This window comes from Trachypithecus francoisi, unplaced genomic scaffold (assembly GCF_009764315.1).
Source record: "Trachypithecus francoisi isolate TF-2019V2 unplaced genomic scaffold, Tfra_2.0 Lachesis_group21, whole genome shotgun sequence".
Lineage (NCBI taxonomy): Eukaryota > Metazoa > Chordata > Mammalia > Primates > Cercopithecidae > Trachypithecus > Trachypithecus francoisi.
Genome location: NW_022681467.1, coordinates 40,402,669 through 40,428,956, shown reverse-complemented (window position 1 = coordinate 40,428,956; position 26,288 = coordinate 40,402,669). Strand labels below are relative to the sequence as shown.

General features: G+C 52.4%; 2 protein-coding genes across 2 annotated transcripts in view; one reads left to right on the top strand and one right to left on the bottom strand.

Annotated features, from left to right (window-relative positions):
• RIMS4 (regulating synaptic membrane exocytosis 4) overlaps positions 1-10,314 on the top strand; it is a 58,362-nt gene extending 48,048 nt beyond the window's left edge. Inside the window, exons 3-6 of the mRNA XM_033186508.1 lie at positions 3,953-4,065; positions 4,367-4,468; positions 5,110-5,249; positions 5,752-10,314. Of these exons, the coding sequence (XP_033042399.1) occupies positions 3,953-4,065; positions 4,367-4,468; positions 5,110-5,249; positions 5,752-5,970 (574 nt within the window). The 3' untranslated portion in view covers positions 5,971-10,314. The remainder of the gene's footprint in view (positions 1-3,952; positions 4,066-4,366; positions 4,469-5,109; positions 5,250-5,751) is intronic.
• An 833-nt stretch (positions 10,315-11,147) lies between these two features.
• Positions 11,148-17,645, bottom strand: KCNK15 (potassium two pore domain channel subfamily K member 15). Its single transcript, XM_033186507.1, is given in 3 exon segments — positions 11,148-11,325; positions 11,327-11,996; positions 17,303-17,645. Coding segments are annotated over 3 exon segments (990 nt in total). The 5' UTR covers positions 17,586-17,645; the 3' UTR covers positions 11,148-11,288.
• Between the last annotated feature and the right edge of the window lie 8,643 nt (positions 17,646-26,288).

The window sequence follows — 26,288 nt, the reverse complement described above, 5'->3', positions numbered from 1 at the left end:
GCGTGAACCCTACTGTGACTGTGCATGAGAGGGATCTAGGTTGCGGGCTTCTTATGAGAATCTAACTCATGCCTGATGATCTGAGGTGGAGCAGTTGCATCCCAAAACCATCCCCTACTCCCTGCCCCAGTCCATGGAAAAATTGTCTTCCACAAAACTGGTCCCTGGTGCTGAAAAGGTTAGGGACCCCTGGTCTAGACCATGGCTTCTGTGCTGTTAATTGAGGGTCTTTCGTTTTGCAAGAATAGTGGGTACACATTTCAGTCCCCAGACACTTAAGTGACTTTATTTTTTTCACACTTCCTCTCTATAAAAAAACATTGTTGCATAATTGTTAAGATAATAAACTTGGAAGCCTGACTCTCTGGGTTCAGATACCACTCAGCTTCTGTCTTAGTTTGGTTTTTTCCAGAGCAGACCCTGACTCAAAGATTCAAGTGGAAATTGGATATTTGGCAGGCCATCCCAGGAATCCCCAGTGTGGGAGCTGCAAGGAATGGGATGGGAAGGGAGGGGAGCTAATAACGGATGCATCATCAAGCCTGCTACCACTAAGGGCAGCTGGAGCTCAGGCCCACTGGGGAGCCTTGGGAGGCTAGGTGAACATTCACCTGCATTATCCCCACTGCAGACTCCCAGTTTGTCACTGGGTGGGGGCTGCTTCTGGGCCATGAACGCTCAGGTGCTTCCAAGCCTGCCCTGTGCCACAGGCTGAATTTTCTCCCCCAGCAAAATTCAGAATTCTCACAGCCAGAAAATAAGCCCTCAGACCTAGTGGCAGGTATAAGAGCAGGTAGCCTCCAAGTATAGAAGTGAGTGCCAAGGGGTAGGGTGGGGCCGTGCAGTACCTGTGTGATTTGGGCAGGGTTCTTAACTCTCCAGCTCATCTATAAAATGGATCCAGTAATAGTATTGACCTCATAGGGTTGTTGTGAGGCTGAAATGAATTAATAAGTATAAAGCACTTTGACATTTGTGGCATTTAGTGAGCACTGGGAGTTCACTGTTGCTAATCTGTGTATCAAGTCCCCCTGTGTCCTCTGTTTGCTGAAAACTTAGACTCACTTAGTTCAGGATTTTCCCAAAGGTTATGCCTGTGTCCTGGGGAAGTTTATGTAGAAAGAAGCCATGTAAATTTCTAGAACAGGCCCAGGGTAACAGTCAAAGTATTTAATCGGAAGCACAGGTCACAGCTACTAATCACACTATTTTGTATTGCAACCCACATCCCCCCCCGGCCCACCCGCCGGCCCACAAGAACTTTCTATTTATTTATTCCTAAGATTTCTATCATTTGCCACCTTCTAACATACTGTAATGTTTATGATATTAATTGTGTACAATATGTTACTAGAATCTAAGCACCTCAAGGGCAGGAATCACTGTTCACTGACATGTTCCAAGTGTCCAGAATAGTGCCTGGACATAATAGAGTGCATAGTATATGCTCAGTAAACATTTGTTGGATGAATGAATGGATCATATGGATGCTGGCCATAACACCTGGTGTACCAGCTGGATGTCAATGAGGGCTCGCGTCCAGTAGCATGGGCTGCTATTATTGTGGTGCTCAGACACTGGGCACAGAGTATGTGTTCCTCAATCATCGTCCGTCATTCTGCTATCTCCTGGAACATGATCTGACTGTCTGCTCCCGGTCACTGTTTCCCATTGGTCTCAGCCACTTCTCTATGCCCAGACCACCAGGACTCTATGAATCTGCCCTTCCATCCAGTGCACCTGGATCATATTTTCCTCTTTAGGGTGTGGAGGGACATACAGAGAGCCTCCGAGATCTCCCAGGGGGTCACTTGACAAGATGCCCAAGCAGCCATTTCTCTAGAGTGTTCTGCCCTTTTCTTAGCTCTACCCAATAAGCAGGGTGGGTGCAGGTCTCCTCTGCTTTCAGATGCCCCCAGCCTATCTGGAGTTTTCTGTCTCCCCCAGCACTCACCAGCTGGGGACTGCAGACCTTCCTCAAGGATCCTGCAGCATCTCAGCAATCTTCCCTCCTTGCCTGACTTCCTCTGCTCTCCCAGGCTGAGGATATGTCTGTTTCGGGGCAGGATAGCCTAGTTTTGTACTTATTCTTTCAAGTCTGTTCCTTAGATTTGGAACTGAAAAGTCAGGAGCCCAAGTCTCTTGCTCTGTACCTCCTGCTGGGTCATTCCTTCTCTGAGGCAGCAAACATAGGACACCCTGGCTACTGTCTGAATGGGGAAAGCAGGCCAGGGGTATTAGGAAATCAGGAGAAGGAAAAGCACTCAGGCTGAATATTCTGCCATTAGCTCTGCAGATAGCTTAAATAAAAACAGAACACTGGGGGACCTCACATGGCTCAGGGAAGAATTGGGCAGCCAGGACTGGGTAGCGAGTAGAGTTTATGGGTTTTGCATGAGGGCAGGCCATTCTTGTGACTTTTAGTCTCCAGGATTCTGTTTTTTATTTCCCAGAGAGAGGTTTTGATTGGCCTGACTTGGGTTAAGCCTCTAACTCTGTATGCATCAGCTCTGGCCAGGGAATAGGGTCACCATTTTGCTCGGCAGATGTGTTTCTTATCTCAATGATGGTGATAAAGATCAAAAGCCAACCTCTTGGGCTAGGTGTGGTGGCTCACCCCTGTAATCCCAGCACTTTGGGAGGTTGAGGTGGGTGGATCACGTGAGGCCAGGGGTTCGAGACCAGCCTGGCCAATGTGATGAAACTCTGTCTCTACTAAAAACACAAGAATTTGCTGGATGTGGTGATACACATCTGTATTCCCAGCTACTTGGGAGGCTGAAGCGTGAGAATTGCTTAAACCCAGGAGTTCAAAGCTGCAGTGAGCCAAGACTGTGTCACTGCACTCCAGACTGGGCAACAGAGTGAGACTCTGTGTCAAAAAAAAAAAAAAAAACCTCCTGTGGTTGTGGTGAGGATCAGATGAGAAAATGGGTTGCAAGTGCTTTGGTCCTCAGGATAACAGGGGCACATCAGGCATGGTACTTAGTGCCTCATCGCACTTAATACAACAGACCTAAGAGACGGGAACATTATTATTCACATTTCACAGATAAGAAAGAGACACTTAGAGAAGTGAAGGGAGTGGGGAGAACTTACTCAAGCTGTCTTAAGCAAAATAATAAAATTATCTTTGTTGTTGCTGTTGATATTGACTTAATGTAACCAAAAGATGAAGTAGCTTGCTTCAGGCAGAGCTTGATCCAGGAGCTCACACAATGCTGTCATTTTGATGGTTTTGTTCTCAGGATCCAGATGGTAGCCACATAGCACCAGAAGCTCCAGTCCTGCATCTCAGGCTCAAATCTGGTGGGAAAGAGAGCGTCTCACTCACCATAGTTCAAACAAAGCTTCCAGGCCTGATTCTTGTTGGTTGAACTGGGCCACATGCCTGTCTCTGAGCCGATCACTGGCCAAGGGGAAGGGATGCCCTGATTGACCAGGCTGAGCTGGAGACCCAGTCTCAGGAGCTGTTCCCTCCACCCCACTGTGATCATGTGCCATGGGGAGGGGGCTCCACAAAGAAAATTTGAGATCCTGTTACCAGAGGAAGGGGAAGTGAATATTAGGTGGCCAAGCAGCAGCAAGAAATGCACCCCTCAGAGTCCAGAGCCCCTTGCAGTAGAGCTCACACTTTCACATGCAAGGGCATCATCTGTGGCTCGCGTTAAAATTCAGATTCTGATTCAGCAGCTGGGGGTGGAGTGGGCTGCAGTTCTATGTATCTAATTAGTTCCCAGGTGATGCTGATGCTGTTGGTCTCTGAACCACATTTGGAGTATCAAGGCACTAAACCACATGAGCCAGATACTGGGTAAACCTTATCTCCATCCCAAGAGGGAAGTCTCAGCATATCCATTTCATGGAGGTTGACTGCCTGAGTCCAGAGTTGTCAGTCAGCCACTGGGAACCACTGGGAACATGTGCTTTGTCTCATCTTTTCCTCTCACAGCCTTAACTATGGAGGAGTTTGCCTGGCATCGGATGCCCAGTTCAGTGACTTCCTGGGAAGCATGGGGCCAGCACAGTTTGTGGGCCGCCAGACGCTGGCCACCACACCCATGGGTGAGTGCCCCAAGGCTGGTTTCAAATGGACTAGGGGAGGTGGGGGGTCACACCAGAAGCCCAGCATCTCTCCCTCCTTCCCCTCTGCCTGTTGATCCATCCTCTGCGCATGCCACCTAGAGCCCAGGGCACACTCTCCAGCCCTCAGCAGAGCCTGGGCACTTGGTGGGAGTTGGTTCTGGTCTTATCCTGGGCTGGGAGCAGGGGAAGGGGGTTTCAGCTGTAAGTAGAGGGGAAGAGCTGAGTCCCAGCTTGAGCTTCTGAGCCATTTCCCAGTCTCATCTCTTGGTGCCTCTTGCAGGGGATGTGGAGATTGGCTTGCAGGAGCGGAACGGTCAGCTGGAAGTGGACATTATCCAGGCCCGGGGACTGACAGCCAAGCCAGGCTCCAAGACACTGCCAGGTCTGGGGCCTACCCTCCCCTGCAGGGTTGGGGTGGAGGTCAGGGAGGATATCCTGATGGGTACCGAGGGCCTTGAAGAGAGAAAATTGGGCCCAACTGTGGGGACCCCCGTCCCAACTGTAATGTCTTATGTGGAACTGGTAGTTTAGGGTTTGTTTGGGGAGCCAGTTGAGATTGTCTGTTGACCTTGTTCCTCTCCTCCACTGGACACATGGTGCCCAGTGGTAAGAGCTGGAAGGCAGGAACCATCTTTCCTGCTTATCGTTATACCCCAGTGCTTAGCAGAGTTTTTGGCCTGCAGTAGGTGCTCAGGCTTGGTGAGTGAGTGGGTCCACAGATGGACGCATAAGCCAGGGAGAGGGTGGGCACATCACGGACTGAGGGAGGAAACAGGTGAGCGAGTGAGCAAAGGAAGGGGAGACAGTGAGGACCACCAGAGAAGGTGGGGCAGGCTGCACCCAAGCCCCGCTGTACCTGCTGCCCCCAAATGCCCACCCCCCATGTGTCCTGGTGCGTCCTCCCCAGACCCCATGGGGGCACACCTATCTCCAGCAGAGGGTGGGCAGCCTCCCTCTGTTGCATCCTTTGTCCACGATTTGAGGGCCAAACTAGAACTCACCCCTGCTGGCCTCTGTCCCCAGCGGCCTATATCAAGGCCTACCTGCTAGAGAATGGCGTCTGCATTGCCAAGAAGAAGACCAAAGTTGCTCGCAAGTCGCTGGACCCACTGTATAACCAGGTGCTGCTGTTTCCCGAGAGTCCCCAGGGCAAAGTCCTCCAGGTGAGGGGCATTAGTACGCTCACATGTATGTGCACGAGCACATATGCACAGGACCAGAATGACAGGAGGGCACCCCTGGCGGGGGGTGTCTCTGGAGGGCCTCGCCTGGAGGAAATAGGTGAGGCCCTCAGTTCACTGTCCACAACTTGCTGTGCAACTTTGAACAAGTTCCCTTCTGACTCTCAGTTTCTTCATCCATAAAGTGGGGACCCTAACGGTACCTACCTGATAACATTCTGGTGCCAGTGGAATGTGTGCTGTGTGCAGGAAAAGTATTTGCAGTTTTGCCTACAGCAAGTGTTCTACCCATTGCCATCATCACTGTCACCAGCCTCTGGAGGCAGGGGCTTGGCATCACCAGGGCCTGTTGAGGAGTTGCAATTTTAAGGAGGTAGAAATCACAGGACTGAGATGGATTGGGCATGGGGGCGACCCAGGTTCTGCTTCTCGGCCTGTGAGTGGCACTGGCAGGATTTGAACCACTGTGTCTCTTGCCCCGCAGGTGATCGTGTGGGGGAACTACGGGCGGATGGAGCGGAAGCAGTTCATGGGTGTGGCTCGCGTGCTGCTGGAGGAGCTGGACTTGACCACCCTGGCCGTGGGCTGGTACAAGCTCTTCCCCACCTCCTCCATGGTGGACCCAGCCACAGGCCCCCTGCTCCGGCAGGCATCCCAGTTGTCCCTCGAGAGCACCGTGGGGCCCTGCGGAGAGCGCTCTTAGTGCTGGGATGGGGAGGGGCTCCCCAAGATGGCCTGGAGACCACCCAGCCCTGACCTGGGACCCCAGGCCCAGGGGCACATTGAACAGGAGGACGGGGCTCTCCCCCATAGTGGGGAAGCAGAATGGGGAGACCTGCCCCCCTTGGGCCCCTCCTCACCCCTTCTTTGCCTCCTACCCCCTGAGACCTTCCCTCTCCCAACGGGATTGGCTACACTTTTGACTTGGCTGGTTCTTGACCTGGTGGATGTGGCTGCAGTCCGGAGAAAGGAAAGATTGAGGTGGCAGAGCAGACCACTCTCCCTTCCCAAACTCTGTCCAACTTCTCCCCCTTTTTGCCTCCTCGGAAGCTTGCTGCCCAGAGCCAAGTCCAGAACCCAGCCGGCCATTTCCATGGTGCCAATTACCAGCAAGTGTCTTTCCTGCGGCACCGGGTTCAGGCAGCTACTCCTGCCCCAGAGATGAAGGGGCAGCTTTGCAAGGATCCGGAGCCAGCTCCCAGGGGCCCAGAGCCCCCACTTGAAGCGGAGCTTGGGCTTCCCTCTGCCTGCCCGTGGAAGGAGCTTTGCCGCAGCCTGTCCGAGTCCATCTGTCCGTCCCCTCCTGCCTGCCCCTCTTCTGGTGGCTCTAGGAATTGGGGTTCAGCAGGGACCAAAGGAAAGGAGGAGGTGCCGGGGGCCTGGTACAGACCCCCAGGTGCCTCGCTCCATGGGATTGCAACAAGCTAGTTTAGGAACCGCTGGCGGACTGGAAAGAATGTTGTCGTCTCTGTTCTGGTGGAGGAGCTGTGGAACCTGAGTTTCCAGAACCCCAACCCTAGAGAGCATTTGGGGGGTGCTGTATTGGAGGGGGAGGCTAAGGAAAGTTGGGATTGGAATTGGTGGTGCCAAGATAAGGGTTTCTCAAATTGGAGAACCCCTCCTTGTTGCATGAGGTCGAAGGTCATCTTGTCTACCCCCCCTGCCTCCAGGCCAGGGGGCTGGGGAGGCAAATAGAGCCCCCCTATTTTAGTCTTTTTAAACAAACCATCCTATACTAAGGGCAGAACCCACTGCCCCGGCCTCAGTTACCTTGGCGGAAGGAAAGATGATGGTACGAGAGAAGAGTGAAGATGTGTGAGTGTAAGAACTGGGAGATTCCTTTTCCAGCAGGCCTGGGTAGCTGCCTTCCCAGCCCAGCCCTCCCTGGGGCCTGCGGGAGCCCTTTTGCATGCAAGGGAGGCTGGAGGCTGGCCCCTCTTTATAGAAGCACATTTCTGCCACCTCCCCTGGGAGGCACCCAGAAGCCTGCCACTCTTGACCTAGTCCCTGCTGTGTAGGGCATAGTCCAGGCCAGCTAGGTAGTTAGTGCTCCAAGCCCTGGGGCCTGTTCTTAGCTCATGCATAGTCCTTACAGAGTCCCAGGACCGGGGGTGGAGAGGAGACTCAAGTACATTCCAGGTGACCACTGTCTCCTTGCTGGCCTGGGCCTAGATGGGGCAGCCTGGCTCACAGGAGGCCAGCTCCTCCTCCTCCGCCCCCTTCCTTCCCCTGTCCCCTGTAGGGTTATAGCTGGAGCTGCCTGTTAGACTCGGCTGTTCTGATTTATTATTCTTGGTACTGACTTTCTTTATGAGGCACTCCTAAGGGTTGTAGGACCTTGGCAGAGGGAGCCTGGCCTCCATTAGAGGGTGTTGTTTTCCCCTGAGGACACCCAGGCTGCCTTTGGTCCCACCCTGTTCCCAGTCCCGGTCCCAGTCCCAGTCCCACCAGGCAACTCCTTCCATCTGGAAATCCTTCCCTTCCCTTAGCCTGTGTAAGCCCTGGGTATCCTTTAAAGTTCTGGTCGATGTATATCACCTCCACAGAGCTGCTTACCCTGCACTGGGAAGGGGAGTTGGAGATGCCCCCTTTACCCAGGAAGTCTTCAGAGCTTCCTGGGACCGTGGTGGGTGGAATCCCAAGGCTAGGGGCAGACGGAGCAGGGCTCTGGAGGGACTCGCATTCGAGGCACAGAATTGGCCCCTTGCCTGTTTGTTTTTCTAACCAGTGTGATTTCTCTGCTGTTCGTTTATGACTCACCGTTGGAATATTTTGAGCCAGGAGAGCACCTTCTCTCTCCAGCCATCACCGCTGTGGTTGTTCAGGGGTAGCTTTTCAAAAACAGGGCAGAGCCTGGCTGTCCCAACCAGAGGGAGCAGGGGCTTGGCCCTGACAGCCTGAGCCCTTCCCCTGGTGTCTGCACAGCCTTTATAAAGAGAGAGAGAGAGCTCCGAAGCAATAACAACACTTGGGGGTGGTCAGTGAGGGCCCCCTCAATGATTTTCTTGTTTGTTCTGTGAAATCCCGCGCACCTCCTGGAGGGGTGGAGCAGCTGGGGGCTGGAGCCCTGCTTCTTTGTATCATCGTGAGCATGTGCCCCCTTCCCAGGGGCTGTGACCATTGGGAGTGGGCACTACAGTCTGTCCTCACCAAGGGATGGGGGTTTGGGGAGGAGAGTGACATTTTCATCATTCGCTTTGGAGAAGCTTCAAGCCCATCCTGTCCCCACTACTGCCTGGCCCCTTGCTGACTCAGGCTGCACTGTTTGAAGAGGAGCAGAGAGGGTGGCACTGGGGGCCACAGGGGGGCTGGGGTCTCCAGGGGGTGACTCTTTTCAATCTCTGGGCCAAGATCACATGCAGGATACCATGGAAAGGAAGGAGCCATCTCCACTCTCCTTCTCCAGAACCCCCTTTGCATAGTAGAGGGGAAGGGCCTTTGGGACCATTAGTCCATTTCCATTTTACAGACAAGGAAATCAAGACCTAGCTTGGGGGGAAAAGCCACCCCTGGAGTCACCTGTGTGTTCAGTGACACCCCCAGCCTGGGTCCCCTCCTCCCAATAGAGGCTGAGCTGGAGCCAGGGCAGTATGAGGTAGGGCTGCCACTGCCCATACCTTCTCCTCCCTTCTTTCTTTGAAGCCTAATGGCCCCCAAAAGATGGGCAGGACAATCTGTAGCCCATCTGAGAGGTTGGGAAACTGAGGCCCAGAAACAGGAAGTGACTCACACAAGACCCCTCAGCAAGGGCACAAAGGGGGAAGAACTAGGGGCGCCACTGTTCTTCAGGCAACAGGAGACCGTTGCTCCAGTGCATGTCTGCTGGAACAAGGATTCCTAGCCTCTAAGCCCTGGGCTGCATAGCCCTGCTGGGCTCCACCTCTATAAGCCAGTGACTTCTCTGGGCCTGGGTCTCGGGGAGAGGGTTGCCAGGGAGACTTAGCTCTCCTGGGGGGCTGGCCCAGCTGACTGAGGGTACACAGGATTGGGTCTAGACCTTGAGGCCTGGGTGGAGGCCCCCAGTAAGGGGCCATCGCATCTTCAGGACCAACTGGTGGGAGAGTTAGGAAACACCAGCTCCTGCCTGGGGCAGTGAGGGAATGGGAGCAGCTGTGGGCGCCTCATTTCAGGGAAGTCGTCAGCAAACCTTCACATGCAATGAGACCTGGCCTTCCTATTGTGCTTTTCAGACTTTGTTTTCCGAATGCTTTTACCTCGAGTGTGCCCTTCTGCCCTCACAGGAGCCCCTGGGGAGGAGGTGGTGGCCTGTGCTGTCATCCCCATTTCAAAGCAGGGAGCTGAGGTCTTGGGAGGGGAACGTCCTAAGGTCCCACTGTATTAATGGGTGGGCAGGACTGGAACTCGGTTCTCCAATAGCCCAGAGCTCACTCTTTTACACCCAGAGGTGGAGCAGATGGCTTAGGGGGTGGTTATGCACTTCACAAGCCAATTCCCTTCAGCCAGGAGTTCCTGGGTGCATTTCCGTGTCAGAAACAGCACCAAGTCCCAGCCCCTCTGGAGGCACAGCTGTTGCGTCAGGCAAGGCTACCTGCGTTTATTTATTGAGCAGCAGCGCTGTATCAGGCCCAGGGACCGAGCCCCACTCCCTGTTCCCCCATGGTGTCTCCGAGGCCCTCTGGGAGGGCCTCACGTCTGGAGCAGCACCTCAGAGTGGACGGAAAGCATTAGCGTCCACAAGCTCACCCGACGCCGAGACTGTGAGGTGGGCCAATGGTACCCACTGAACCCAGTGCTTCAGTGAGGTCAGAGTGGAGCCAAACCCAGGGCTGTGGGCATCACCTCTGGAGCCCTTTCACTCTATGACTGCTTCCTGGGCAGGTGGCGGGAAGGCAGGAGCCCGGGTCCTTAGGCTGGGGGCCTCTCTCCATCCACCCACCTTTCCCTCATTTCCCTCTCTTGGAGCAGGAGCCGCCCAGGCCTTTAGGGAGGGAGGGTTTCTGGGGCCCCTGGGTTGGAGTGGGGTCACTTTGCATTGTGTTCATGACCATGTAGCTCATGTTGAAATTAAAGTTTTTGGCTTTTCTAACCTGGCTCGTTCATGCTTTGTGTTGAGACAGCCCTATCTGGGAAGACAAGGAAAGTGAGTGAGTGGAGGCTTTGAGTGCCACGGGGTGCCAGGATGCCACACCTCGGGCTTTGTCTCTGCCCCCTTATGGTGAAGGGGCCTGTTCCAGAAAGTCCCGCCAGAGATGCATAAGAGGGAGCAGGGTTCTGGATGAACCCAATCATTCTACAGATGTGGAAACTGAGGCCCTGGGAGAGGATGAGATTCTCCAAGGTCACATTGGTGATTGATGGGACCCGGAACACAGCTCGTCCCATGGCATTCTGCTGCGTCCAAGTGGTCCCAGTACGTGGCAGGTGGGTGACAGCAAGGCCTCCCTCATCTTGAAGGGGGGCTGGCCAGGGACAGAGCATCAGCCCTCTGGGGGAGAAAGGCCGCCGTTCACACGTGGGCTGACTCCACTCTACACACCGTGCAGAGAATGAGATCATTTAGCGCAGAGATTGACCCACTTGTCCACACTGGACTGTACACGGTCCCATTTGGTCCACCTTTGTTCCCCATGCTTCTTGTAATGTGAGCGTCTGACCTCACTAATTCCAGCGAGGATTCCAGTGTTGAAAGTTGCACGTTTCAACCGTTACTCAGAAAACCAGCCTCTTCACAACAGAAAAGTTGCTCTGGAGGGTCGGCTCTGACGTAGACCTGTGCAGAGCCTCTCCTGGGTGCTGATGTGGCCACGCCCTCATACAATTTGGACTACAAGGAATTTGCTCCTACAGGGTGACCCTAGAGCCTGCTTTGTGCTTATGATGTGACTGTAATATATTTTTGGAGAGGAGGGAGGGGACTTAGCCACAGACGGTAATGAGAAACTGCTCGTGGCAGAAGACCGCCTAGAGGCCCCTCACCGTCTCCAAACCCTGGGGAGGGTGCTCTAATAGCTGAAGCCTGATCCTCCCGTTCCAGATTCGACCCGGGCCTGGGTGGGGTTGTCAGATGGACTTCCGCCGGGCCCCGAGCCTGGGTGCCTCCACCACTCATGACCCCCGGGCTCGAGGGGGGCGAGAAGCCCAGGTTGTCGCGGGCGCGTCTCTCCAGCTGGTGTACGTGGCAGGAGACGGAGGCGGAGCCCCGGGAGCGGGCCGGGCGGCGGGGCAGCCAGGGGCCGCGGCTCTCGGGCGCCCCCGGGCGGCGCTGACTGGGGCGGCGGGCAGCGCGCTCAGGCCAGTCGGCGCTGGCAGCCAGGAAGCGCAGGACTACGAGGTTGAGGAAGGCGCTAATGACCGTGAGCCCCGGGAGGATGTAGACGAAGCTGAAGGCCACGTAGGGGGGCTTCCTCTGCAGCGCTTCGCCGCTGTGCAGCGCCACGAAGTCGCCGAAGCCGATGGTGGTGAGGGTGATGAAACAGTAGTAGTAGACGTGGAAGAAGGTCCAGCCCTCGAAGTGCGCGAAGGCAACGGCCCCGAGGGCCAGGATGGCGGCGCACGCCAGCAGCCCGGCCACCACCAGGTTCTCCGTGGACACGCGAGGCCGCCGCAGGCCCAGGCAGCGCTTGGCCGCCAACAGGAGGCGCCGCACCAGCGCGTTCAGCCGTTCGCCCAGGCTCTGGAAAGTGACCAGAGTCAGCGGGATGCCCAGGAGCGCGTAGAACAGGCAGAAGACCTTGCCGGAGTCCGTACCCGGCGCGGCGTGGCCGTACCCTATGCAGGGAGAGCGGAGGGGAGGGCTGTGAGCGCCCAGCTCCAGCTGACTACAGTCCCGCCCGCAGCCTGCCTGCCCGGCGTCCCTCCCGGGCCCCGGGGCTGGAAGGGCATCTCCAAATACTAGTCCTAACTAGGTCATTCATCACCCCAAACTGCAGACAACCCAAGTGTCCCTCGACTGGAGAATGAGTAAACAACCCGTGGGGCATCCAAACACTGCAATTCTTCTCAGCAACTGAATGAACTCCTGTAACTTGCGGCAACGAAGGATGGATCTCAACTGTCTCCAGCTGCGTGGGGGAAGACACGCTCCAAAGCCTACAGACCGCATGGTTCCATGTAAATGACATTCTGGAAATGGCAAAACTGTGGCGACAGAGAACAGATCTATGGTTGGTTGCCAGTAGCTGGGGTTAGGGACAGGCTTAACTACAGAAGTCGTGGTAGAATTCTGGGGGTTGATGGCAATGTTCTGAATTGATCGCGGCTGCAGTTACCTGACAGGTATTCATTTGTCAGGCGCATACACAGGAAAATGGTGAGTTCTACTGTATGTAAATTATGTTTTAATGAAAAAAAAAAGCAAAACTTGTCCCACTTTCCAGCTATACGCCGAGCTGCTTCCCCAGCTAGCATGTCCTCTCCACATGCCTTTTCCCCTGACTACCTCCCCCTCCACTGCTCAGCCTGCCCACACTAAACACCTTTTGGTTCTGATTGTCTGGCGTGGGGATTCTTACTGGGTCCCTTCAACTACTATAGGGAATCTAAACACGACTGGGCAACCTTCAGTCCTGGAACACCGTGCCATTGCAGGGGAATGAATGGGTATCTCATTGTGTATCTTTTCCTGGAAAGAGGAGCAGTCGCTTTCATGGTATTCTCAAAGGAGCCTGTACCCCAGGAACAGTCAGGTGGATCTTCCCAAAAAGAATGTGCCTCCTGTAACAGATTGGCCCTACCTGCCAAAAAGCAAAAAATATAAATCCTTTGACCAAGGTAGTTCCACAGTTAGGAAGTTAGCCCTTCAATATACACATGTGAGCAAAAATATGTGTGCACTTGGGTCATAATTGCAGCACTGTCAGTCGTAGTGAAAATGAGAAACAATGTAAGCGTTCATCCAAAGGGGCCTGGTTAAATAAATTATAGTGCCATTCAAACCATGGGATACTACGCAGTAGCAGTTCTCAATCGAGAGTGGTTTTGCCCTTGAGGGGACACTTGGCAACATCTGGAGACATTCCGGTTGTCACAAATGGGGGGGAGGAGTGGGATGTCTGTGTGCTACTGGCATCTAGAGAGTAGAGGCCAGGGACACTGCTAAACATCTTGCAATGCACAGGACAGTCCCCACAGCCCCAAATGTCAGTAGTTCCAAGGCTGAAAAGCCCTACAAACAAGAAGATGCAGCTCTTTAGAGACTGACGTAAAAACATCGCCAACATATATTAAGTGAAAAAAGCAAGAGACAAAACTGTGTGTATAATGTCTATATAATGTATGTGTATGTGTTTTAAAGGAATATATAGGCAGAGAATATATCTAGAAGGACACACAAGAAACTGGTAACTGTATTTGACCCAGGAAGGGGAATTTATGGGCTGAGAGACAGGGTGGGAGGGAGAATTCCTTTTCATTCCATACCCTTTTGTGCTCTGTGAAGTGTGTACTGTATGCATATATAACTTATTCAAAATATCAGCGCTACATACATTTAAAGGCCTGTGGCTCCACTTCCACATTTCTGTTGCATAACCCTATCACTTTGCCTCTCTGTTATTTTGTGGAGAAACGGGACCTGCTCGTCACCAGACTGAGCTCTTTGAGGGCAGGGATGAAGGTGGTCACCTCTCTGTAGTCCCCATCACCAGGGTCCTGCACAGAGCTCGAGATAGACTAGATGCTCAATGAAAGTTGAAGCTCAACCAAGTTGAAGGGGGTGCTAGTGAGAAACAGAGGAGTCTCTTTAGGAATAAGAGGCTTCCAGCTGTTTGGGACTGTGCCAGGTTTTGGCAAAGAGTGAAATGAATAAAGATAATAACTAATAATGACAGTAACTAATCCACGTATTCTGCATGCATTATCAGATTTCACCCTCCCAATGACTATATGACATGTTTTCATTCCCATTTTATAGATAAGAAAACGAGGTTCAGAGGGACAAAACTGCCCAAAGGCCACGGGCCTGAGCTATTAACCAGTACCTTCCACGGGCCTGAGCTATTAACCACTACCCTCCATAGGCCTGAGCTATTAACCACTACCCTCCACGGGCCTGAGCTATTACCCAGCACCCTCCACGGGCCTGAGCTATTACCCAGCACCCTCCAGGGGCCTGAGCTATTACCCAGCACCCTCCACGGGCCTGAGCTATTACCCAGCACCCTCCAGGGGCCTGAGCTATTACCCAGCACCCTCCATGGGCCTGAGCTATTAACCAGCACCCTCCACGGGCCAGAGCTATTACCCAGCACCCTCCACGGGCCTGAGCTATTACCCAGCACCCTCCACGGACCTGAGCTATTACCCAGCACCCTCCACGGGCCAGAGCTATTAACCAGTACCCTCCACGGACCAGAGTTATTAACCAGCACCCTCCACGGACCTGAGCTATTACCCAGCACCCTCCAGGGGCCTGAGCTATTAACCAGTACCCTCCCCAGGCCAGAGCTATTAACCAGCACCCTCCACGGACCTGAGCTATTAACCAGCACCCTCCACGGACCTGAGCTATTACCCAGCACCCTCCCCGGGCCTGAGCTATTACCCAGCACCCTCCCCGGGCCTGAGCTATTACCCAGCACCCTCCACGGGCCTGAGCTATTAACCAGCACCCTCCACGGGCCTGAGCTATTACCCAGCACCCTCCACGGGCCTGAGCTATTACCCAGCACCCTCCAGGGGCCTGAGCTATTAAACAGCACCCTCCATGGGCCAGAGCTATTAACCAGCACCCTCCACGGGCCTGAGCTATTACCCAGCACCCTCCAGGGGCCTGAGCTATTAAACAGCACCCTCCATGGACCTGAGCTATTACCCAGCACCCTCCACGGGCCAGTGCTATTAACCAGCACCCTCCACGGGCCAGAGTTATTAACCAGCACCCTCCACGGACCTGAGCTATTACCCAGCACCCTCCAGGGGCCTGAGCTATTAACCAGTACCCTCCCCGGGCCAGAGCTATTACCCAGCACCCTCCACGGACCTGAGCTATTACCCAGCACCCTCCACGGGCCTGAGCTATTACCCAGCACCCTCCACGGGCCTGAGCTATTACCCAGCACCCTCCACGGGCCTGAGCTATTACCCAGCACCCTCCACGGGCCTGAGCTATTACCCAGCACCCTCCAGGGGCCTGAGCTATTAAACAGCACCCTCCATGGACCTGAGCTATTACCCAGCACCCTCCACGGGCCAGAGCTATTAACCAGTACCCTCCACGGGCCAGAGCTATTAACCAGCACCCTCCACGGACCTGAGCTATTAACCAGCACCCTCCACGGACCTGAGCTATTACCCAGCACCCTCCCCGGGCCCGAGCTATTACCCAGCACCCTCCACGGGCCTGAGCTATTAACCAGCACCCTCACGGGCCTGAGCTATTACCCAGCACCCTCCACGGGCCAGAGTTATTAACCAGCACCCTCCATGGGCCTGAGCTATTAAAAAACATCCTCCATTGCTTCAGTGCCTCTCTCCCATCCAAGCAAAACCCAAATTCCTGGGGCCTGGCACCTGGCTCTCTGCAAGGCTAGCTTAAGCCAACTGGACCACAGAGGGTGGTGGTGCCCCCAAGTGGCCAGAAAAGGCAAAATTCCTCCTGTTTCCACTTGAGTCTCTTATATCAGCCTCCCAGATGTACCTCAGAGGTAAAGAACCAGGATAAGAGGCCAAAACCCCCTGGCAAGCCTCCAAAGAATGTGGACAAGGCAGAGAGAACAGGTTGATGGCATCCCAAAGCAGTGGGCACGGTAATCAGGAGGGTCTCAGGCTGTACCAAGATAGGAAGCAGGGGTGTCCATGTGGACAGGAGGGGGCAAAAGAGCTGAATAAAAGCTGGGGCCATGTTGGCAAATAACGAATTATTACTAATGAATAGTGCCTACTTGGCCTCAGGCACTATGTCAAGCGTGTTACATGCTTGACCTTCCTGAAACCAGACAACCACCCAGTGAGGTAGGAACAGTTGCATTTTGCCTTTGGGGAAACCAGGGCTTGGACAGGTAGAATCAATTGCCAGAGAAGGCACATGGCAACAGAGATGAGAACAGAAATCCAGTCTCTGTGATTCCAGAACTCATGCTTTTAACTCCACTGCAAAAGCCACAGCTCACATTCACTTGCAAGAGCGTTATGGAGAAACTTTCCCCAAGGCACTGGCTTTCAGCCTGGTGATCCAAGCCCCACGGGGGTGCCTGGACACTCACAGTGGAGCCTGGGGAGTGGCCAGCACCAAGCCTGGAACCCTGCAGAGCCCACTTCTCTCCTCCTTGTCCCCCCAGGCTTAGGTTCAGCAGATACCAGCCAGATGGTAGTCATGGCAACAGCTGGTGGTCCAGATGCTCCAAAGGAACTGCTCTGCATCCCCGAGGGCAAGGTCCAGAGCCTGTGGTTATCAGTCATTCCTTTAACAAGTATTTATTGATCATCTACTGCACGCTAGGCACTGGTCATACAGCAGTCCCTAAGACAGACTAGGTCCCCATTCTTATGGGGTAACAACAACAGTTGCAATAATCAAAAATCTATGTTTTCTTTGTAGTGCTCTGTATGTGTCATTTTAGCACAGGCCCTGTCTGTGCATAGTCTGTCTCCTGGATAATAACTCTCACCACAGCCCTGAGATAAGGCCAATTAGCGACACTATTTTACAGAAGAGAAAACTCTGGCTCAGAGAGGTTGAGCAACTTGTCTAAGGTCACACAGCAAGTGTGATGCAACTAGGCAAAGAAAAGCAGCTCCAGCCTCTTGGTCTCAGAGCCCCGCTTCATCTATCTCCAAGCCCCTTGGACGTTTTCTGAGCACTTCCGGGTCACCCAGCCTCTTGGCAAACTCGATTTACTGATTCCTCCCGTCCCTGCCTGCGTGGGCTGACAGCTCCATTCAGCAGAGGGAGGCGAGGGAGGCGAGGGAGGCGAGGGAGGCGAGGGAGGCGAGGGAGGCGAGGGAGGCTCGGTGAGCCGAAATGACCCGTCTGAAGTAGCTCAGCTGGGCGGGGGCAGAGGTGGGACCGAAACCCAAAGGCGCCGCGGGACGGCTGGGGCTGGAGCGGGCGCAGAGGGAGGCTCCAGGCGGCTCACCGATGGTAGTGATGACGGTGATGGCGAAGTAGAAGGAGCCGGCGAACTTCCACTGGCGGCCAGCGCGGTGGGGCTCAGCCTGGCGCTCCAGGCGCTCCAGCTCGCTGTAGTCCTCGGGGGAGAAGCCGAACTTCCTTCGGAGCGCGCCCCGCTTCTGGACCAGCAGTCGCTGGCGGCCACTCTCCGCCTCGGACTCGAGCGCATCGAAGACAGCGGCGCCCACCAGCAGGTAGCAGAAGGTACACAGGACCAGCCCTGCCGCGCACACGCTCGGCCTCTGCATGACGCCCCGGCCCCGGTACCCGCCCCGGTCCCAACCTGCTCCATGTGCCCGGACCGCGCGCTCCACCCCCTCCAGCCACGGCCCCACACGGCAGCTTTGTGACGGGCGGGGCGGGGCGGAGCGGGGCGGCTGCTGGGCACCTGGAGGCTGGGATCGCCATGTGTCCCGGACCGAAGAGCCGCTCCCCTGTCCGCCTCCCACGCGCCTGCCCGGGGTTCATGTGTCTGCGAATAGTGAGATCTGAAGCAAAGGCCCAAATCCCCGGGCCTGCAGAAATCCTGTTCCTGCCGCTAACTCATGTTGTGACCCTGTACCAGTCTTTCTTTCTTTCTTCCTTCCTTCCTTCCTTCCTTCCTTCCTTCCTTCCTTCCTTCCTTCCTCCCTCCCTCCCTTCCTCCCTTCCTTCCATTCCTTCCTTCATCCCTTCTTTCTTTCCTTCCTCTCTTACTTTCATTCATTCCTCCCTCCCTCGCCTCCTTCCCCCCTTCCTTTCATTCCTCCCTCCCTTCCCTCCCTTCCCTCCCTTCCTTCCTCCCTTCCTTTCATTCCTTCCTTCCTTTCATTCCTTCCTCCCATCCTTCTCTCCTTCCTTCCTTCCTTCCTTCTTTCATTCAGTCAATCAATCCTCAGACAAATATTTACCAAGCACCTACTGGTGCAAACAACATTCCTGTTGTAAGTAAAGGTGAAGTCCTAGTAAGGAGGGCCAGCTAACAAACAAACAAAAAACTAATTTAAGACAAGAGTGATAAAGAAGGAAAGGGGATAGTTTCTTGGGGAAGGTGAACCCCACGACCTAAGGTGGTGCTTAAAAACGGAACTGAGCATGGCTTGACAACCAGAACTGCAGGGAAGCCAGTGTCGCTGGAGCTAGAGAATTGGAGTGCAGATACTTTGGCGGAGCAGAAGGAAGACAAAGAGGCAACTTCACACAGGGTCTTACAAGCCCTTATGTGGGTTTATTGAAAGCCATGGAAAGGCTGTATTACAAACACAGGCATACAAACACACACACACACACACAACAACACCACAATGATCTGATTTATATTTTTTAAAGAGCCTCTGGCTGTCATGGGGAAAAGGGATGGTGGCTAGGAGTGGAGGCCAGTTCGAAGGCTAGTGTGGTCCAAATGTGTGAAGATGGAGAGAAATGGAGGGACCCGGGATGCACTGGGGTGGTGGAGTTGGGCACGCAGCTGACCACATTGCCCAGCCTTTCTTGCACTTAGCAGGGTCTATGTAACCAAGCCTTAGCTCATGGAACATGGGCAGAAGTGACGTATGCCACTTCCAGGCCTGGCCCATAAAACCCTGCCCCACACGTGCTCTATCTCTTTTCCCCACCGGAAGGCTGAATGCAGAGACCTAGTCTTTAGACAAGAGGGAGCCCACAAGACGGGAAAACCGTGGGGCTGAATGATACATTGCAAGGTCGTCCCCCAACCCCCAATCAGGAGCCCGGGTTTTGAGCTTCTGTCCTGTTGTATTAAGTCGCTGACGTATGTTAAGCCCCTGAGGCCCAGCCTGCAGCCTAGGCCCTCCAGGTCCCAGAGGAGGCTATACTTCCATATGGAAGCCTCTAGAAAGGAACTCAGTCCTGCCAACACCTCGATTTGAGCCCAGTGAGACCTGTGTAGCCCTCCACCCTACAGAACTAGACAATAATACATTTGTGTTAAGCCACCAAGTTTGTAATAACTTATTGCAGCGGCAACAGGGAGCTAATACAGTGGTTGTGAGGATTAAATGAACCAGTAGATGTGGAGCTGGAGAGCTGAGCTTGGCCCTGAGGATTTGTTTAGAAGTGTGAGCCACCGTTACAGATATCACAAGTGATCAGATGCCTGGGGCCTGTAGGGATGTCCAACCCGGTGCCTGTCCGACTCAGTTCCCAGGCAGAATTGGGCCCCAGTACCTGGTAGAGAGGGCCTTGGATCCCTTCTTCTCCCGAGAAGCAGGATGAAGCTCAGTGGGCCGGAAACAGGGTGCTGGTGCCACTACCTCAGCCTGATTTTTAGCAACAGCATCAGCAAGTTTAACATTCCAATTTCTGCCCAGACTTCAGAGGAGCAGAAACCTGGGCTAAAGTCTCAGAGTCAGAGTGAGTGGGGCTCCAAGGACCCACAGCCCAACAAGAGCCCAAAAAGAGTTTGTGGAGACAGTGGGATGTGGGGAATGGCCTGATCTTGGGGGAAGGGCAGGGCCCACTCAGGGGAGAGTTAATGAGGGCCTGGTTGTGGACACAACTGGAGTCAGTAAGACCTGAGTTTGAATTCCTCCACTCCTAGCTGGGTGTATTAGTCCGTTGTTACACTGCCGTGAAGAACTACCTGAGGCTGGGTAATTTATAAAGGAAAGAGGTTTCATTGACTCACAGTTCTGCATGCCTGGGGAGGCCTCAGGAAACTTACAATCATGGCAGAGACAAAAGGGAAGCAAGCTATGTCTTACATAGCAGTGGGAGAGAGAGAGGAGGCGGGGACTGCCAAACACTTTTAAACCATCAGATCTCGTGAGAACTCACTCACTATCACGAGAATAGCATGGGGAAAACTGCCTCCATGATTCAATCACTTCCCACCAAGTCCTTCCTTCAACACGCGGGGATTATAATTGGAGATGCAATTTGGGTGGGAACACAGAGCTAAACCATACCACTGGGTGTCCATAAACAGAACACCTGTACTTCCCTGTGCCTTGGTTTTCCCATCTGAGAAACGGGGGTAGTAATGACACTCACCCCATAGGACCATGTTGAGGATTATAGAAACTGTTTTGTGCCACTCTCCAGGTGCCCCTTAGCCAGTAGCTGCTTCTCCTCCTTTTTCACAACTGTGTGTGTGTAGGTGTTGAAAATTCTTTTTCCATAAGCAAGGGCAGGGCCAAACACTCTGCCTGTGCTAGCCATAGTCACAGACATCACTCACGGGACTCTCACCTTACAGCCCAGGACACAGAGACACTTAACCTGCCAAGGGATACTTAACCTGCCGAGTCCTCCCAGCCAGGCTGTGGCTGAACCAGGATTGAACTCAGGGCTGTCTGGCTACCCAGGTCATGATCCTTGTCAGGCCAGATGCTGCTAGCTTTATCCCCCTCCCATTGCCTCTATAGTTCTCATTTTCCTTGTCTCTGGGATGGAGTCGAGGATCTGTGGCTGGCTGTGCTCCCTCACTGTTCTGAGCATCCCATGATGCACAGCTGAGAGGCGCTTAGGTGTGCCTGCTGGGGGTGGGTGTTACTGGGGCCACGGGGGATGTGTCTGGCCCCGTCAGGCAGGTGACTCTGCCCTGTACTTGGCATTGTTGGTTCAGTGGCTCTATTTTAAGCCAGAGGAGGTTAGACTTTGAGTATGTGTGTTTCTCAGATTGGAAAGCTGTCAGCTGAGCAGTCATCAAAAACAGCAACACCTGAGACATCTCCGTCTTCAGCTTACCTCTCTGCCTCCTCCCCTCCTTCCTCCTTTGAAGACCTAAGGGAACCCAGTGATTTTCCTCTGTTGCATCGCACCAGAGGCACACCTGCATCCCTCAATGAGGCCTTGGATTTTCTTCTTTCAGAGCTCCAAGGTTGTCAGCTTTGAGGACGACAAAAAAGGCAATCCCAGTCCCAGGCTGGGCCCTAAGCATGCTTTTAAGCACTTAGGAGTCTAGATCCTTCTGAGGCCTTTGTGAGTCAGGCAGGCCATTCCCATCTCAGGGAGAGGAAACTGAGGCTCAGAAGGAGAGAGAGAGAGACCCACCTAAGGCCACACAGGGTAAGGCAGTGGCAAGGAAGAACATAGGTGTCAGAGTTAGCCAGACCTTGGTTCTGTCTTGGGCAAGTAACTTCACCTCTCTGAGCCTCAGTTTCCTTGTCTGTGACCTGGGGCTAGGAATGTCTGCCTGACAGTGTTCCCATGAGCATTAAATGGAGTGTGTGAAGAACTGCTCAGCACAGAATATGCCCAGCAAAAGTTAGTACTGCCCTCCACCCAATTCATTTCTTCTTTGCCCTTTTCCACACTACCTATTCCCCAGGGCTACTGGGATCTTAAGGGATTGATTTTTTATAATTAGACTATAGCCCAGTAATTTTCCAGGAAGCCAGAAGACCTGGCACATTCCCTAATAAGTTCTCTCTCTTGTCTCTCTCCTGAAAGAATTGATTATTTTAACCTCAGGGGACAGTAGGTGCCAGCTCCTTAGAGGTGGCAGCTGTGGCCTTTCTGTAGCCTGATTATCATTTAGGGATCTAGATTACCAGAAATTAAAAGCCGTCTCTTGCTGATTTAAGCAACGTTGCTGGTAGGAATTTGGGGTCTCTCATAATTTTCTGGGCACTGAAAGACAAAACATACGGTTTGGGGGATCCAGAGAGATGGAACCTTGAGTATCACCAGAAAACACCACAGCCAAACCCAGCAGGGGGAGCCATTGCTCCCAGGCCAATGAGGATATTATTTGGGGAACAAATGACAACTGTCTGAACAAGACTCTCTCTGATGGGTTTTAGGCAGGGCTGCTCAGAGAAGTCCTAACGTGTTTGTGACCATTTAGTTGGAGCCATTGACGGTTTGTTCTTCAGCCTCATGAGGATCCATATATTTGAGTTAATGGAGTTATTAAAACCCTTACTCTGGGCCGGGTGCGGTGGCTCATGCCTGTCATCCCAGCACTTTGGGAGGCTGAGGTGGGTAGATCACTTGAACCCAGGAGTTCAAGACCAGCCCGGGTCACACAACAAAACCTTGTCTCTACAAAAAATACAAAAAAAAATTAACTGGGCATGGTGGTGCACACCTGTAGTCCCAGCTACTCAGGAAGCTGAGGTGGGAGGATCACTTGAGCCTGGGAGGTCAAGGCTGCAGTGAGCCGTGATCACATCACTTGAGCCTGGGAGGTCGAGGCTGCAGTGAGCCGTGATCACATCACTTGAGCCTGGGGAGTTTGGTCCATCAGCCACTGCACTTCAGCCTGGGTGACAGAGTGAGACCCTGCCTCAAAAAACAAAAACAAAACAAAAAAACTTTGCTGTGGTTTTAGATTTGAAAATCTAAGTGATAGGAGTATAGAGATTTGCTAAACCATTCTCTCTACTTTCATGTATATTTGAGAATTTTCACAATAAAACACTTTTTTTTTTTTTTGAGATGGAGTTTTGTTCTTGTTGCCCAGGCTGGAGTGCAATGGCACAATCTCGGCTCACTGCAACCCCCGCCTCCCGGATTCAAGCGATTCTCCTGCCTCAGCCTCCCAAGTAGCTGGGACTGCAGGCACATGCTACCACGCACGGCTAATTTTTTTTTGTGGTTAGTAGAGATGGGGTTTCGCCATATTGGCCAGGCTGATCTCGAACACCTGACCTCAGGTGATCCACCCTCCTCGGCCTCCCAAACTGCTGGGATTACAGGTGTGAGCCACTGCACCCGGCCAATAAAACACTTTTTAAAAGAATCTTTCTCTCTGTCCATCCCACCCTATTTTTTCCCCTGCTGTTTATTTGGTCTGAGTAGGAGGTGACTCTGAGAGTTAGAGTAAATAAGAACATTGATTGAGTAGTTAGTATGATCCAAGCACAAAGCAGGCCTCACTTCGTTAGTGAACAACAGTAGGCATTGTTAATTCCACCCTATAGATGAGGAAATTGAGGCTCAGAAGGATGCAGAGATTTTTTTCAAAGTCACAATTGCAAAGAGAGGGGGAGCCAGCTGCTGAGCTCTTGCTCTTGACGGCGGCCCCTCCCTGCCAGTGAGGAGCTTAGCACGGTGCTGTTACAGGTGGCAGTTGCTGCCATATGGCAATTTGAGCCTAGCTGCTACAGACAGAGGCCTGTCCCTTTTCCTCCTGCCAAGGACCACCCCTCCCTTTCCCAGTCAGCATAATATTGTAGAATCAAGAGCTGTCTGTCTGAATTAAAGGGGGCAGGACTTGCATTGCAGAAGACATCATGGGCTAGAAAGAGTCAAGGCAAAGAGATAAAGAGCCTGAGACGTGAAGAAATACATGTGCTAATGTTAGTGTAACACAGAGTTTCCCTATCCAATGCCTCAGCCAGTAACCATATGTGGCCATTTATAGTTAAATTAATTAAAATTGAATTAAGCTGAAATTTCAAGCCAGGTGCCATGGTGTGAGCCTATTTTCCCAGATACTTGAGAGTCCGAGGCAGGAGGATTGCTTGATTCAAATACAGGCTGTCTGGTTCCAGAAACCTGCCCTTAACATTTATTCATAATCTTCGCTTTATATAGGCTAAGGAGGCTTTTGAGGGAAGGAAAGCTGGTATAACATCCTGAAGAAAGTCCTGCAGACGCTGGGCACAGTGGCTCATACCTGTAATTCCTCTCAAAGTGCTGGGATTTCAGGCATGAGCCACTGTCCCCGGTCAATTCTGGTTTCTTTAAAGTGGGGCAAGGACCGGCAGACATTTGTATAGCAACTGGAGTGCAGAATCCCTCTAGATTCTTGTGGTTTTTTTTCCAGATGTTTTGTAGTTGGTTCTTCTACACCTAATTTGACAGTATTCTTTTTAGCAACGAGTGTTCACTGAGTTTTCAGAAAAACAAATCTCTTCCTTTTGCACTCATATTTCATCAGTTTATGGAATATCTAATTCAGTTACATTGTTACAATATTAAGTGTGCCTTGTGCAAACTGATTTGGGAACAGACCCAGTGGACTGTTGGCAAGCATGCCCTTCTACAGCCAAGAGCCAAAGGGGACCAGGGGCCTAGAGAATAAGCATTCAATGTGCCTGAGGCAGTAGCATTGCATTCAGACAGCATGGAGAGCACTGGTTAGCCTGGCAAGCTGGTTAAACAGATTGGTAAGAGGACTTTGTGCACTAACTCTGGAAAAGACTCCATAGTGTGGAATTGTCTCCGGAAGACATGTGCCCCACTGGAGACTACATTTCCCAGCATCCCTGGCATCTAGGTATGACCATGTGACTAGTCTCCACCAATGGAATGTGAACAGGAGTGGTGCGTGTCACTTCCAGGCAGGGCCTTGAGGAAGCAGGTGAGCTTCTCCATCCCTGTCTGTCTAGATACAGAGAACCCTAAAGCCCTGCAGGATGGCAAAGCTGCAACATGGAAGTCACCCGGATCACCACGTAAAGGAAATCTGCTCTCCAACCAGGAACAAACACCTGCCTTGCAATATTAGGTAAGAGATAAACTGCTATTGTGTTAAGCTACTAGATCTTGGGGGCTGTTTGCTATAGCAACTAGCATTACCCTGTTCAATACACTTCCCATATAGGGCTGTCATGAGGATTAAGTTAAATGACACACATGTAAGAGACTCTTAAATGGGACTTTTCCTATTGTCTCAGATTTACAGCTAAAGCCCCAAAGTCAAGGACAGACAAGAGGTGTCAAATACCACCATATCATGCCTGCAGGACTTTTTTTGGAGATAGGGGTCTCACTCTGTCACCCAGGCTGGAGTACAGTGGTGCGATCTTGGCTCTGCAACCTCTGCCTCCTGGGCTCAAGCTATCCTCCCACCTCAGCCCCCCAAGTAGGTGGGACTATAGGTGCAAGCCACCACGCCTGGCTAATTTTTGTATTTTTTTGTAGAGATGGGGTTTCACCATGTTGCCCAGGCTGGTCTCGAACTCCTAAGCTCAAGCAGTCCACTGCCTCAGCCTCCCAAAGTGCTGGAATTACAGGCATGAGTCACTGTGCCCACCCCCTGCAGGACTTTCTTCAGGACGTGGAAGAAAGCTTTCCTTCTCTGAAAAGCCCCCTCAGCCTACATAAAGCAGAAGATTATGAATAAATGTTAAGGGCAAGTTTCTGGAACCAGACAGCCTGTATTTGAATCCTGTGCCTAAAACTTACTAGCTGTGTGATCTGGGAAAAGCTACCTCACCTCTCTGGGCCTTAGTGGATGTAAGATGCCATTAGTAGTAGTACCTACCTCATAGCCTTGTAAGGTGCACATAGTTAGACTACTTGACTGTTAAATAACATTCTTGAGGTGAAGGGCCAAGTTTGATTCAGGGAAAGTGTAAAATATGATATGATTGGATGTTGAAACTGGACAGAAAGGCATGGGCAAAAAGGAGAGATTTCATTGAATGTATTGGAAAGGCAATGGTTGAAGAAAAGCTAAATTCATTTATGTGTATCCCTCATCATGTTCAGGTTATTCAATAAGCCAGTTAGACACATGAAATATATAGATCAGCTTGGGGCACACTGAAAGCCTCAATACATCTTAACTCAATACATCTTAACTATTATTATTCAAACTTGTGCCAGGTCAGGAACGAAATCTTCTCTAAGCTTTATTACTTTTGAGTGATAATACAAATGAATACTTTTGGGATGATAGAAAGCAATGATCCACATACTTCTGGGTTTTCATAATACTTCAATATTTTTTTAATTTATTCTTATTTATTTATTTATTTATTTTGAGACAAGATCTCACTCTGTCACCCAAGCTGGAGTGCAGCGGCACAATCTCAGCTCACTGTAACCTTCACCTCCCAGGTTCAAGCAATCTCATGCCTCAGCCTCCTGAGGAGCTGGGATTACAGGTGCCCGCCACCACACCCAGCTAATTTTTTTTTGTATTTTTAGTAGAGATGGGGTTTTGCCATGTTGACCAGGCTGGTCTTGAACTCCTGGCCTAAAGTGTTCCACCCACCTCAGCCTCCCAAAGTGTTGGGATTACAGGCGTGAGCCACCATGCCTGGCCAATACTT